Genomic DNA, 14,484 nt, shown 5'->3' on the forward strand with positions numbered 1-14,484 from the left:
GACAACTTTTTGGCCATAGCTGAATTGTTTCTGTGGGGGATTGGACAATTAGTCCCCAAAACTGCCTGTTTTGGCTATGGATATTCAAGGCCTAAAATAAAACAAAATGTGTTCTTCTCTTTATAATCTCTGGTGAGAGATTACAGTCATGTGGAGGTTTGAGGATGGAAGACAGTGGAAGTTTACCGGAAGGTTTTCTTTATGGAAGTAAAGTAGAAGTAGTGTTGAATATTCTCAACTTACAGAAAGAGAAACTGAGACAACATGATTGCATAAAAGCAGACTTGGATACTGATCTACTGAGTTACTGTAGTCCTTGTATGTTGGTAAAGCTACACAAAATTGCTTTTCATGCCCAGCAGCCAGCACAGGCAATAGCCATCACCAAAGCCATCTTTAACAGCACAGTAAATCAAAGACTACCCAGGCCAAGAAGCAGTATGTTTAGCATAGTGACTCCCATTAGAGATGATGATGCTTAAAACAATATCCACAACAAAATGGCCAAGCTCCAAATTTAGGGAGATTTAACTCATGTCTTTGGGACAATGGCCCAAAGTCAGGTAGAGGTAGAGAGCAAGTCTAGCAGAATTGCCCATGGAGACCCTTGTGTAGCCAGGAAGCGGGTGTCATACTTACAGTGAGTTGGGTCGTGTGGGTTTAACCACATCCAGGTCAGGGTCACTGGAGTTCATGTTGGGCTGTAAGCTGCTGCTGGAATTAAGGGTGCTGTTTGCATTTGATGAGACAGATTCCAAGCTGGAGTTGATGATACTGTTCCTTTGTTCCTCTGAAAAAATTTGGCACAGTCTCATGTTAATATTATTGCACAAAGGTGGTCTATTCCTACATATACAAGAATTATAAATAATGAAACTAGATGGAGGTTGCTAAAGCTTTAAGAAAAAAATGACATAGGAAAGGATCAGAATAAAGAGTAGGGAAGGGTCAAAAGGAAATAGGTGACATAAAATAGATAAAAATTCCTTCCTCACCTTGACAAGTATACCCTTTTCTCTTTAATGTGAGCCAGAATTTTTCCTAAGAGTAGTCCTATTATTGTTCCACAAGTTGGATTAGTGGCCACTGCAGACTCCTGACTTTCACACAGATCCTCTTGGCTTTTGTGACATTCACCTTTTGTTTTAACATTGCCTTAACTGCTCAGACTATGTCCTGCCTCTCATACAGCATCTCAGCAGAGTAGTTATTTGGCTACTACTTTATTGAGTACTGAATTACTCTAAATTCTTGACCATCAGACTTCTGTGTTTTACTAGATCTATGTATCTGATAGATAACTTCAAAGTTAATTCTTTCATAAGCAGAGCTATAAGAACCTGCACAGCAATATGTGCAGCAAAGTGAGTGAATCCAAGCAAATGAGCCCAGCAAAAAAAGTGACTCCAAGCTGTCACATTCAATTATGTCTAGAAAACATTACCAAGCCAGGAAAGAGAAAAACTGAATTCTTTTCAATTACCCATCTCTGTTCAGCTTTGTGAACTAAATAATTTATACTAGTTCTCAGATTCTTGGTTAACAAATCTCTAAAATGGGGAGAGCAAAAAATTCCTTCCACAGTTCACAGAGCTGTCATAAGGATCAAGTGGGATCATATGCAGGAATGTGTTTTGTAAACTTTGGAATAGTGCTCAAAGAAATGAACTTTCTGCTTCTTCTCATCTTTAAAAACTTGGAATCATGTATTAAGAGAACATTTTGTGGATTATGTTGCTAAATGACACAGGCACCACTGCTGTAATAAAATAATATAGACAATATCAGTCTCATTCTTATTTCATTCAGTACAGAAAAAATTGTGCTGAAATCAATGGATGTTTCTGGCAATATTTTCACTTTTCAGGAAATAATTTGGGTGAATTGTAAGGAATTTTTTTTTAATGTGAGTTACAGATTATATGATAGCCCTAAGAGGCAGGCTAGAATTACTTGTTAGTTTTCAGACAACTCATGTCTCTTTAAGAGGTAGTGAAAGAACAATTATCATGAAAAGTATTTTTTTCTCTCTATTGATCATCTGTAAAAACAAGTTATGCTTATGAAACTGTTACCATTCCTGTTACACACATGCATGCACACACACCTACACAATTTGTATATGTATATATACAAACACAAACACACAGTTAATCTTGGTATTGTTTTTCTTCTTTTAAAATTTTTGTTTGCTTTCTGAGACAAGGTCTTGGTATGTAACCTAACCCAATTTTAAAGTTGTGATACTTCTGCCTCAACTCCTAAATGCTAGGATTATAGACATTTGCCACTATGTCCAGTTAGGCAAATACTTAATGGTCAAGCAGAAAGCCCCAGTATAGTCCTTATAAAAATCCATAAGGCTGGCCACAGTGGCTCATGCCTGTAATCCTAGCTACTCAGAAGGCTGAGATCTGAGGATCAAGGCTCTAAGCCAGCCAGGGCACAAGAGGACCTGAGACTTTTATTTGCAATTAACCTCTAGAAAACAGGAAGTGGGGCTTAGCCCAAGGGTAAGGAGGTAGCCTGGAGGTGAAGAGGTCAGGGACAACACCCAGGCCCAGGGGTAGGGCAGTAGCCACTGAAGAGCTCAGGGACAGTACCCAGTCTGAGTTCAAGCCACATGAACCCCAATAAAAAATAAATAAATGAAAAATTAAAAAAAATCCATAAGGCTAATAGGAGATTCATGAACTCTAAACAGAAAAAGTAGATAATTTAATTGGAGGAAAGTAGATTATTAACATGAATACTGAAATTTAGAACTACTTACAATTCAAGAGTTTAATTTTCAAGTAGAAACAAACACCAAGAAAGAGAAAACCTAAGAGTTATATTGAGAGAAGTACAAACAGGAAGCTGTCACCAGAAAAAGAAAAAATGCTCAAATTATACAATTACAGGGCTGCTAAGAGAATTCATATGCTACTGTTAGTATACATCAATCTGAGTAATACTTCCCCTTGCACAAAATACTCATATCAAGATTCTTTCAAGACTGTGAAGACATCAGCACAGAAAGAGTAGGGGTAAAGACCACATTTCTTTGGCTTTTGCCTGCCTTGTATGGGAGATGAGGTGGATGGTTTTAATAATTTTTAATTTCAAAAGCTTGAGGCTATATACGTGTGGCACAAGTGTCCCAATTTGTAGGAAACATGAGAATACTATAAAATCATATATATCTCCTGTGATTGTATTACTTGTCCATAAGAGAGTTATGATCCTATTAACCAAAAATAATGCATTGCCAAAACATATATTGTCTTTTTAAAAAGTGACCAGGGCAAGGGCCAGGAGTTTGACCTAGTGGTAGAGTGCTTGCCTAGCATGCACGAAGACCCGGGTTCGATTCCGAACCAGAAGTGGTGCTGAGGCTCAATTGGTAGAGTGTTAGCCTTGAGAAAGTCCAAGGACAGTGCTCAGGCCCTGAGCTCAAGCCCAGGACTGGCAAAAAAAAAAAAAAAAAAAAAAAGTGATCAGGACATTTTCTCTTTTCTATTTACCATTAGAATAAAAGGAGTATCTTAAAGGAAATCTTAATTCTATTTATATAGTATATGTTTATTGAACACCATATGTGATTTCCAGACAGCAGATTCTGACACTGATATCTTGGTATTTAAGACATAAAATTGGGTTACCAGCTTGCACATGTTTATTTGTCTACATGTTGTTGTTGTTGTTGTTTTTCTTTTTCTTTTTGTCAGTCCTGGGGCTTGAACTGTGGACCTGGGTACTGGCCCTGAGCTCTTAAGCCCAAGTGTTCTACCACTTGAGCCATTTACAGATGTTAAATGTTTTTTCACAGGCGTTTGAATGGTTTAAATTAAAGAAAAGGTTATTGCTACAGTATTACAGATTGGGTTTTTTCAAGAGTTAACAAGGAAAATCTGGAGCAAATGGAACAGAGATTTTGTGGGGGAAAGGGATGGGAAGAAATACTAGAAAAAGAGGAAAACGCCAACAAAATCAAACAGATGGCTACACCCAAACTAACCTTGAACATTTCTAATACTTCATTTCCTCGAGGATATTATAAATCTTTTAAAAAAATTATATTTTGAGCTTTTAGTTCAATACATGTATGTATATACGTAAGATCTTTCACTGCTGCATGACCTATAACATGACAACACAGCAATAATAGCAAAAGATCAAAGAAGGTCATTAATTATTTGTCCAATAAGAAAACGAACGCACAAAAAATGTATCATAGGACTTGAGGGTTTTACAGTGAAAGGTCCTCACATGTGCATCCTAGATTCCTAACTAGTATCTCTTGTTGGGATGACACATGAGAAAGAAATCCAGATCTTTATTGCAAGGCAACTTAGCTTTGTTGAGATAAGTGTCATTATCTGAAATCATAGATAATGAATCTGAAAACATCTAGGTGGAAGAAGGAAGCTGAAATGTTGACAGTCTTGACTGAGGATGAGTAGGGAGGTAAAGAACATTCCAGAGAAGGGGCGGAGAGAAAAGTCAAAAGCAAATCAAATGTTTCACCAGTTATGGCAAAGTATACCAAGACAAATTCTAAAGCATTTGGAATAAATTAAGAAATAAAGAAAAAAAATGATTCAATGATGCCATTCTAAACAGAGGATTTTTTTTGTTGTTGTTCTATGAGCAAATGAGTACTTGCTCTTGAGAGAAAAAACATGAAACTAGGCAGTCTAGAGTACTTTTAACTGAAAATGAACCAAATGCTTCACATCACAGAAACTGCACTTCTTGAGTCACTGATGATTCAGGTCAGCTCTGGCATGCTCAGCAGAAGGTACACAGGGACCGATGGCAATTCTACTGCTGGTGGAAAAAGAAATTATAGGCTAGTGGACTTCAAAAGAGAAACAACAACCAGTTAGGAGTCAAATAAAACTGATGATAAATGACAAAAAAGAAAAAGAATGTCTAAACTCAGAATTGCAAGTTTAGACAGGTTGGAATCAGAATATTTGACTTCTCCCAGGATATATGTCAATAAGAATATCGCTTTGTATTAGTCAGAGAAAACAGGGACAAATCCCACCATCATAAACATACTCAGGATTGCATAAGCTGTGTGCTTCTATTCACAAATATCTTAAAGGACTGGAAAATGAGATGTAGACATGATCCTTAAGGATGCAAACTGTGAAAGAACAGGCCCATGCTGTCTGGCCACACAGCATAACTGAAGGGAACTGTGAGGCCTGCGTTTGCCATACTTTCCTTGTATCTATTCCATGATCATGTATACCATAGCTCTGTAAATAGTTATAATAAGTAAAAGAAAATAGTATATAATGAAACCTATTCTTGGGATAGATAAATGAAGAGAGGAAGGACGAGAATACAGTCATAAGATTCAATACACATCCTATGATGGAAACAAGAGCTTTGTCTTTTGTGATTGCTGTTCTTAATGTACTGTTATTTCTCTTCTCTTTTGTTGCCCTATGGTTAATCTAATATTGTTACTGTATCTGACTTTGATACCTGGCATATTGTATATATGTTTATTTGTTTATTTGAAATAGAAAAGGGAAGGGGGGAAACAAGATGATTGGGAGGGGGTGGATGGAGGAAAATAGGGACAAAAACATGAGAATGGGTATCAATGTGTGAGAAGTAATCTACCTATTATCTGGAGAATACAATTGTAACCCCTCTATATGTTACAATAAAAAAATAGCTTAGTAAATACATAAAAATATTCAATACATATCCTATGAAATGTAGAATACTGAATGGATAAGTTTGGCTGGAATGGATGAAAATATTTGTTATTTTAAATTACTCTGTTGGAACAGAAAGAGGTAGTCTGAATTCTGCAGGTGTTTCAGGAAGGATCATTAATGTCTTTGATACCAAAGTACTGATGACGAGCAGCATTTTTTTGTGGGTTTAAAAACATTTTTTGTACAAATCAGAAATGAAAAAAAGGTTATATTTGCAACCAAATCACTGCAACTAAAAAAAGGAAGGCCACAGAATAATTTTGGTAATATTATACTTGTTCTGGGGGTTGCCATGGAAATCTGAGAGCTCAGCTACTTCACTTTCCACATTTACTAAGTGACTACAACTCACTCTAATGGCAACCTATCACATAAGAAAGGCAGGATTGTGGTTTATCACAGAACCTACAGGCGAGAGCAGGAAAGCACACACAGAGCCAGGCCAAATTCACACTTCTTGGCAGGCTTGAACATGTCTAGCTCATTGAATACACAAAACTGGTGGATAAACACAAAACTCAGGCCCCCAAAATCACTTTAGAAGAGTTTCATCCTATATAGAAGTCTTGTTAGAATTCAGGCTAATATGTCATCATTCTATGATGCTCAAGACTAGAAGTCAAACAGAAAGGAAATGGGAACTGTTCTCGGCTACTCCCAGAGTCCAAAAGATAGGAGGGGAACTCATACAGCAATCAAACAAGAAGAAAAGGGAGTTACCAGATAGATGGAAGTTTTACAGGGACTTAGGGCTTTACACACACACACACACACACAAGTTGAAAATCTACAGGCTTTCCAGTGCTGTGGTTGGAAGAGAGGTGTACTTTCTTGTGCTTGTTAAAGTTTTGCAATGAAGTCTGTAATGCATCATCTTGACAAGATAGGATGATAACAGCATGGCAGCTTAATGAATGTTGCAATAAAAAATGATTAGTGCACAGCAGTTTCTGAGCTTACCATCTCTGGGAAACACCCAAGTACACAAGAAACTTGGAATCAGATTTTCTGCAGCATTTTTTTTCTTCTCCTATACTTTTTGCTTCTGATAATAGTGGTATGCCCAACCACAGTAAAATCAGAAGAGGTTTAATTTCATGCTGACTCAATTCTCAGTTGCTAAGAAAAAGTAATCTTCAAAAAAGCAGTTTGGGTGGTATGCTGGTGCATATAAAAAGAATCTGGGTAACATTGTCTTTAAAAAGTGGTGGCTAGAGGGCCTAGAGGTTGGCCTAGTGGTGGAGTGCTTGCCTAGCATGCACAAAGACCAGGGTTCAATTCCTTGGTACCATATATATATATATAAAAAGCTGGAAGTGGTGCTGAGGCTCAAGTGATAGAGCTCTACCTTGAGAAAGTCCAAGGACAGTGCACAGGCCCTGAGCTTAAGCCTAGGACTGGCACAAAAAAAAAAAAAAAAAAAAAAGTGGTGGCTAGGACTGTGATGAACTCAACAATGGGTGGATGCATAAAAAGTATGGCTGGTCTATTGTATTGATCAAATACACAATACCAATTTTTGGCATATTATCTTCATCAAATAGCTCAAATAGCTTCTCGTTTGGGCCCTGTGTAGACTGAGGAATATGTGGTTTTTCCCTGTGGTGATCATAACCTTTCACTTTTGCAAAGGGAAATAATGTTTCTACAACTGAATCTTATAGTGGAATGGTGAAGGCATTGTGGATGGTGTTGGGTTGAACTGATTCAAAGACATGCTAGAGGCACAGTGGGAGCCTGCCCTGCAACTTCACCATTTCAAATGGAGACAGAACAAAACAAAATCCCCCACAGAGCCTCTAATTAATGGTTGAAAAGGCATTGAATGGTCAAAGCTAAATGGACACTGCTGTTCCCAACTTAGGCCCCTTTCCTACCTGAAAAGGGATTTTTGAGTAGAACTGCTGTCCTTCAACCTATGATTGCCTGGTATCTGAGGGAGTTCACAGCATACTACTTACTCTGCTGCTCACTGGAAAGAAGAATTTACTTATTTTTATACCATGACTCATTTAAAAGGGACTTGAGAGAGTAAATAGAAGGTACAATCAGGGAATTTGTTTTTAATAACTTAAATCAATATGTGGTAATCATCCATTTCTCTTCAATTTAGGAAGTAAAGAAAATCATATGTCTATACAGATACATTGTATAAGCATCCCTCTAGCTGTGTGTGTGTGTGTTATGAGGACTTGAACTCAGGGACTAGGTCCTGTACTTTAGCTTTTCATTCAAGGCCCCAGTGCTCTATCACTTGAACCACAGCCTCACCTCTGGATTTTCTGGTAGTTAACTGGAGATAAGAGTCTCATGGACCTTCTTGCTAGGGCTGGCTTCAAACTACAATCATCATGTCTCAGCCTCCTAAATTACTAATATTACAGGTGAATACCAGCAAAAGGCAGCTAGATTTTGTTAAGGGGAGCAGGGACTGGTGCCATCCCAAATGCCTACGAGGTCCCTACCCCACTGTGGAAAGGTCAACATTGGTAAAGCAGCCCAGCCACCTTTGCCCTTCTAGGGAGGGGCAACCTTGACCTTATCCCACCCCCCCCCAGGAGGGATATCCGCTTGGAGGGGGGTGCGGGGGGGGGGGGGGAGACTGCTTTGTGTGGAGACCAGCCCAATTTGCCTGCCAACTCCAACTAAGGTGATAGGTAAATTCAAACACTGGGCTGTAACTCTATTGGTTACCTGCCTGTGGCTGGAGCTGGCTGTGGTCCCTCTATATATGTAACTATCCCATTGGCTACCTGTGTGTGGCCAGGCTCTACCACATGGGTTTTGCCTGGGGTCACAGTGTCAGCTCCTGAGTCTGCACTGTGTCCCTGGCCAGTCAGTTCACCATCTACTTCCCCAATAAATTTATCTTTCTATATGAGACTGTCTCTGTGTGGTAGACTCTGGTGGGACGGAATCCCATCCTCCTGACTCCATAACAGATTTGTTTTGATGTACAAATGTGCACTGGTTCAGATGTACAAACAAGTGCACACTCACTCACAAACACATAAATTTTCCATTCAATGGTCTATCTGTAACATTTCTTCTATTAGCTTTCTACACACCCATTATTTTTTATTTTTATTTTCAGTTTTATTTTTTGGCTGGTCCTTGGCCTTGAACTCTGGACTTGAGCCATAGTTCCACTTCTGGCTTTTATTTTTATTTATTTATTTATTTTTTCGTGGTCAAGTCACTGTTTCTTCCTTTTCTTTGTTTTTTTTTTTTTAAAAGAATTTATTAACACTGATTTTTACATCATATTTCAAATGACACATTTAACAAACAAATATTCAAGAAGGGAATCTATATACAATCACTGGCACTTAGATTTTAGAACATCAATAAAATTAGGTTCAGGGTTTGTATGTCATAGATACATATTAATCAATGTAATAAAACATAATGTCTACAGAGTGATAGATTCTTATGTCTATGTAGTTGTGTTTGTATTTCCAATACCTGTCTATAGCATTGGGTATGCAAATATTGAGTCCTTGCTCTTGTACTGTTTGGATCTAATCACCACATGTTAAGGATATCATGCACCTTTTGTTTTGGTCTTGACTTGTCTCACTTAACATGATTCATTCTAGATTCATCCACTTCCCTGCAAATGCCATTATTTTATCTTGTCTGTTGGCTATGTAGAATTCCATTGTATATATATATATATACCACATTTCCTCCAGTAGGACATCTGGATTGTTTCCATTGCCTGGCTATTGTGAATAGTGCAGAGATGAACATAGCTGAGCAGGTGTCCTTATCATATCTTGTCCATATCATATCTTTTTGTCAGTCCTGGGCTTGAGCTCAGGGCCTGAGCACTGTCCTTGGGCTTTCTCAATGCTAGAGCTTTACTACTTGAGTCTCAGCACAACTTCCAGCTTTTTTCTATGTATGTGGTACTGAGGAATCGAACCCAGGTCTTCATGCATGGTAAGCAAGCACTCAACCACTAGGCCAAACTCCCGGCACCTGGCTCTTTTTTTTTTCTTTTTAAACCAGTTTGTTGGATATAAGAGTCTCATTGACTTTTCTGCCTGGGCTGGCTTTGAGGCTGTGATGCTCAAATCTCAGCCTCCTGAGTAGCTAAGATTATAGGCATGAGCCACCAGCATAGGGCCATACACACCATTTTTTAGTAACTACATCAACTATGTGGCTTTCAGGCACACACAGTAACCACACATAATTAAATCCAGAGCCACAATACACCTTCTATAGCCTACAATAGGGATATGTGTGGATAAATATGCTATTGGCCAAGGCAAACATGTATGTCCAGAACACACAGAATCTCCAGAAACAACCTGAGATATGGCGCATGATAAAGCTCTGATTGTTCAGAGAAAGACATTCGGAAAGCTGTTGAATTGCTTGCATATCCAGCCATTTTTCAACAAGCAAGACACATATGAGAAGTATATAAGTTACATTCTCAAGCTCTCATTGGGCCTGTCTGGGAGAGAGGCCAGGATGCATTAGCTGGACTAAAAGAATTAATCAGAGCCATAATCCTAGCAGCTAGTTAACATGATCCATGTGAAGCAAGGCCCAGAATCCATTTCTATCCCTGCCCCACCCTACCAACACTGTACCATGTATCCCAAACTGCTGGTACATTTGTACTCAAGCACCAAAGGAACTCTCTGTGGAACTAGCACAATGCCATTTCCCTTACTGAAGGCATCTCCTTTAGAATCTGAAGGCTCCATAGGGGGGACTATTTCCTTAATCAACTGTGAGGTAAAACTATAGCCTGACAGTAACCATTATAAGCACAACTAACAGTTATTAAGTGCTTACTAGGTCTAGGCCTAATGTCAAGTGCGTTATATACACTGGCTTACTTTAGCATGGTAATTACCCTCTAGGGAACTACCATTAGTGACCAATTTTACTGATAAAAAAAACAAGAGGCTCAGGAAAAGGAAGAAATATCCTCCAGCGCTCAGAGCTAGTAGTTGGTAGAGATGACATTAAGATGACTTGATCTGAATGCAGAGTTTCTGCTTTTACCCAACATACCAGTCTTCCCAGAACTATGACAATAGTTTTGTAGCTTGAGTTGGAGGCAGCATCACCTGGGTAAACATGGATGCCTAAGCTCCAGCCAAGATCTTTCTACCTCAGAAAGTCCTGGGGACAAGATTAGGCATCTGTTTTTAAATAAATTCTCTATAACTTAGTGCACATTCAAGTCTAAGAATCATGGATCTAAGAATCTCATTTCAATATTTTGAAATAAATATTAAAAATGGGACAATATCACTCTTAAATGTTACTCTGTCAAATCTTGGAAGAAATCTAAAAGGTACAAGACCTTGTCCCAGTTCGCGCCAGCCTTCTGCCTCTATTTTCAGCAGTGTTCAGGAAAAATACAGCTTGAGTGTTGCCGGGGCCAACCGGCAGCAAACCAGGGTTCGCAGATTGGGGTTCCTGAAATAGGGGACAAGGACTAGGAAGAAAAAGAAGAGAGACAGACACACCGGGTCCGGGATGTCCGCAGTCCAGGCAAAGACTGCCGAGACTGCCGCGTTTATTTTCCACTCCCCCTTCTTCCCTCCTCCTCTCCCAGGGAACCTCCAGGTGTTACATTCATATGGTAATTCTCAGGTCATTTACATAGAATAGGGCCAGAAAGCAATAAGACAATATATCCATCGTCTGATGCAAGTCAAGGTACAGTTTGATTCCACTCTGGCTCCCAACAGAGTGTCAGAACCTTTCACCTAGACAGAGCAGTCTCCTTTCTGCTACATGATGAATCTGTGTGGAAACGTAGAGATTAAAATAATAATTTCCTTTGCTACCATCCGTCTGGCAGCACAGTTAAAAAACAAAAACAAAAACAAACTTACTCCATCTGTTTGGAGGTGATTGCAAATGAGAGTAATGTCTTGGCCCAGTGTGTTAAAGCCACCACTGAATACACTTTACAAAGCCAGTGCTACATTTAGAAGGGAGGCTGCCATGTGGCTATATCCCACCAGTTTGCAAATTAAAGAGCCCATTCAATATGGCCAGCTGCCCCCATGGTAGCCTTGGAGGCTGGGACAGATGGATTTTATTGCTTCTGAAATTCAGCCTAGTAAGGTTTTCACTTCTATGATCTAGAGCTGATGAAAACACCATTATGGAGATAACATGGCAGAGCAATGAGAGACTTTAGTAACAAATTCTTCTGCCATCTGCTAGTTGTTTACCTTCTTTGACCTCAGTTTATATGTCTGTAAAATGTGGTTGAGTGTCTGTCCCACAGGATTATTAACTAGGGAAATGAGACTGAGATCACCATGGCAGGTAACAGATATATTTAGTTGATTTTAATAATTTTAAGCATTTGATCATTATTTTAAGCATTTAATCATTGTTACTGAGGTTCAAATCTAATTCACCCTCAGAACTATCAAATGCATCGTCTCATCCTTCCACGCTAGCTCCTCAGCTCCTAACAAGCAGGCTCTAAGTTTAAAACAACTTTAACCTCCAAGATATATGAGTAAGACCAGAAATGTTTTTTCATCGGAAATAAGGTTGGGTAGGCAAACTAGGTCACAGCAGCCATCCTTCATAAAAGATATGGGTCTTCTCTGGATCTAACCCATACGGTTGATGTGAAATTGAATGGTGATTGGTTAATGGCAAACCTCTAAAGTTGAACAAATGGATACATAACTGTAATTTTGTTTCCAGATGATTACACTACTAAATAAAATTTTTGCTGGGGGCAAGAGGCAAGGGGTAGATGAATGAAGAGAAGGGGTGAAGAATGCAATTAAGAATTCCATGTATTGGGCTGGAAATATGGCTTAATGGTAGAGTGCTTGCCTAGTCTGCGTGAAGCCCTGAGGTCGATTCCTCAGTACCATATAACAGAAAAAGCAGGAAGTGGCACTGTAGCTCAAGTGGCAGATTGGTAGCCATAAGCAAAAGAGACTCAGGTTCAGTGCCCAGGCCCTGAGTCTAAGCTCTAAGACTGGAAAAAAAAAAAAAAAGGAATTCCATGTACAATTTTGAAATAGGGAGTTTGGGTCTGGCTTGGCACCATCTTGGCTACATGGTTGATGGTAGGGTCTGGCATCTTATCTTCATGAGGGGGAAGGTAAAGCCCTTGCTTCCCCGATGAAATATCTGTACGAGCAGATACTTGGTAGACAGTTTACTAAACTTGTCAGTCCAGTGCTTGGGACTGGGAGTTTCCTGTGACACTGCTCCCTGACCTGACCCTATTTAGGCCCAGACCAGCTCAGGCGAGATTATGTCAGACCACATTCTCCATGTTCATGTCTTGTCTCCTGGCTCTTCTCTGGTCACCATGGTGTCCCAATTCAGGTCTCCACTGAAGCTGAATTGGCTTGTTGGTATTGGTTTTGTTCTTTCTTTCCTCCCTGGCCTTCAGGCTCAGTTTTGTAACAGTATTAAGTGTTAGCAAATATGCTGGTTGCTGTCTTTTGAGACAGGAGTCCACCATGCAGTCACTTGCCTTTTAATAAACACCCCAAGATTCAGTCCTTCAAAATATAGCTTCTCTGTTTCCCCACCTTACAACACCTTCAAAATTAGGGGGAAAAAAGAGAAGGGAGTGATAAAAGGTATGGTTGAGAATATTGAAAGGGGTAGCATTGATCAAGATGCCCTGTATTCATAAACTGCTTTATTAAATGGCAACTCCAGTTGAAAAATAGGGACATCACATGTGTCATATCATGTTTAAATAATAAATGCCCAGCATGAGAAACTACTTGATAAGTTGGTCATATATATTCAACATAGGTCAATAAAATGATTTACATTAGAAAATTTCATCCAAGTTCAATTTGGGGATATTATTGCTTCATAGTCTCCTCTCAGTTCTATAGACAAAGTTCCCCACTGCTCCTTAAAGTAGGACTCTCTCCTGCTCCTTCCTGTCCACTTCCCTCATTCGCATAAATAGAGGCAGAAAGTCATGTGCCAGTGACTGGGTCCACTGTAACTCTACCTACACCTATATTCCCAGCCCTGGACATTGAATTCTTAACTGCATTCTTTACTCCTTCCCTTCATTCATCTACTCCCTTCCCCTTGACCCTAGCAAAAATTTTATTTAGTAACGTACTAAGCTTCATCCAGAAACAAAATTACAGATATGTAGAAAAACTCATTTGGGAAGAGGAATAGGAAGTGAGCCTTAAAGAGCTTTCAAAGTGACCTTCAGGAGTGTCTTCTCTGGGAAGAGGAAAGCTAATGACTTTCTGATTCCAAAGCATTGGCCCAGATTAACCTTTGAGAGAAAGGAATGTGCTCTAGTTTCTACACAGAGCAAGACTAATGCAGATAGGTGGGTTAGTGGTCAACTGACGGTAAGTGACTGGAATCTCAAAGCCTCAGTCCTGTTAAGTGCCTCAACTGGTGACTGCAGAGGAGACAGACGGGAGGAATGCAGAGCACTTCACTGAGGAGAAGTAGGCATAAATGGACACAAGAGATCAGGCAGACAGGCATAACAGGAAATGAGCTTCTGAAAAATAGGTATGGCAAGCACAAAGGTAGAAGAGAGGCACTTGGACGTGTGCATATACCTGTTTGTGAATGTGTACCCACAAAGCATAATCCTTCTAACAAGGTTTTTTGCTCTATGACAAGAACCTGCAGAAAGGTTAAGTTCTCATCAAGTCGGGCAGGGGTCACAGCAAACACTAATACATACAGACCTACAGTGAGTGTCCAGAACAGTATGAACAGCCACTGATGACATCTAAGCCCA

General features: G+C 39.4%; 1 protein-coding gene across 6 annotated transcripts in view; it reads right to left on the minus strand.

Moving 5' to 3' along the window:
* The window catches only part of Arhgap26 (Rho GTPase activating protein 26), a 457,842-nt gene that overhangs the window by 75,745 nt on the left and 367,613 nt on the right, over window positions 1–14,484 (minus strand). For all 6 annotated transcript variants that reach the window (XM_090331301.1, XM_090331302.1, XM_090331305.1 and 3 more), the window contains exon 20: window positions 640–790. In XM_090331301.1, the coding sequence (XP_090187427.1) occupies window positions 640–790 (151 nt within the window). The remainder of the gene's footprint in view (window positions 1–639; window positions 791–14,484) is intronic.

Source organism: Megascapheus bottae, chromosome 4, assembly GCF_031878675.1.
Source record: "Megascapheus bottae isolate mThoBot1 chromosome 4, mThoBot2.hap1, whole genome shotgun sequence".
Taxonomy (NCBI): Eukaryota; Metazoa; Chordata; class Mammalia; order Rodentia; family Geomyidae; genus Megascapheus; species Megascapheus bottae.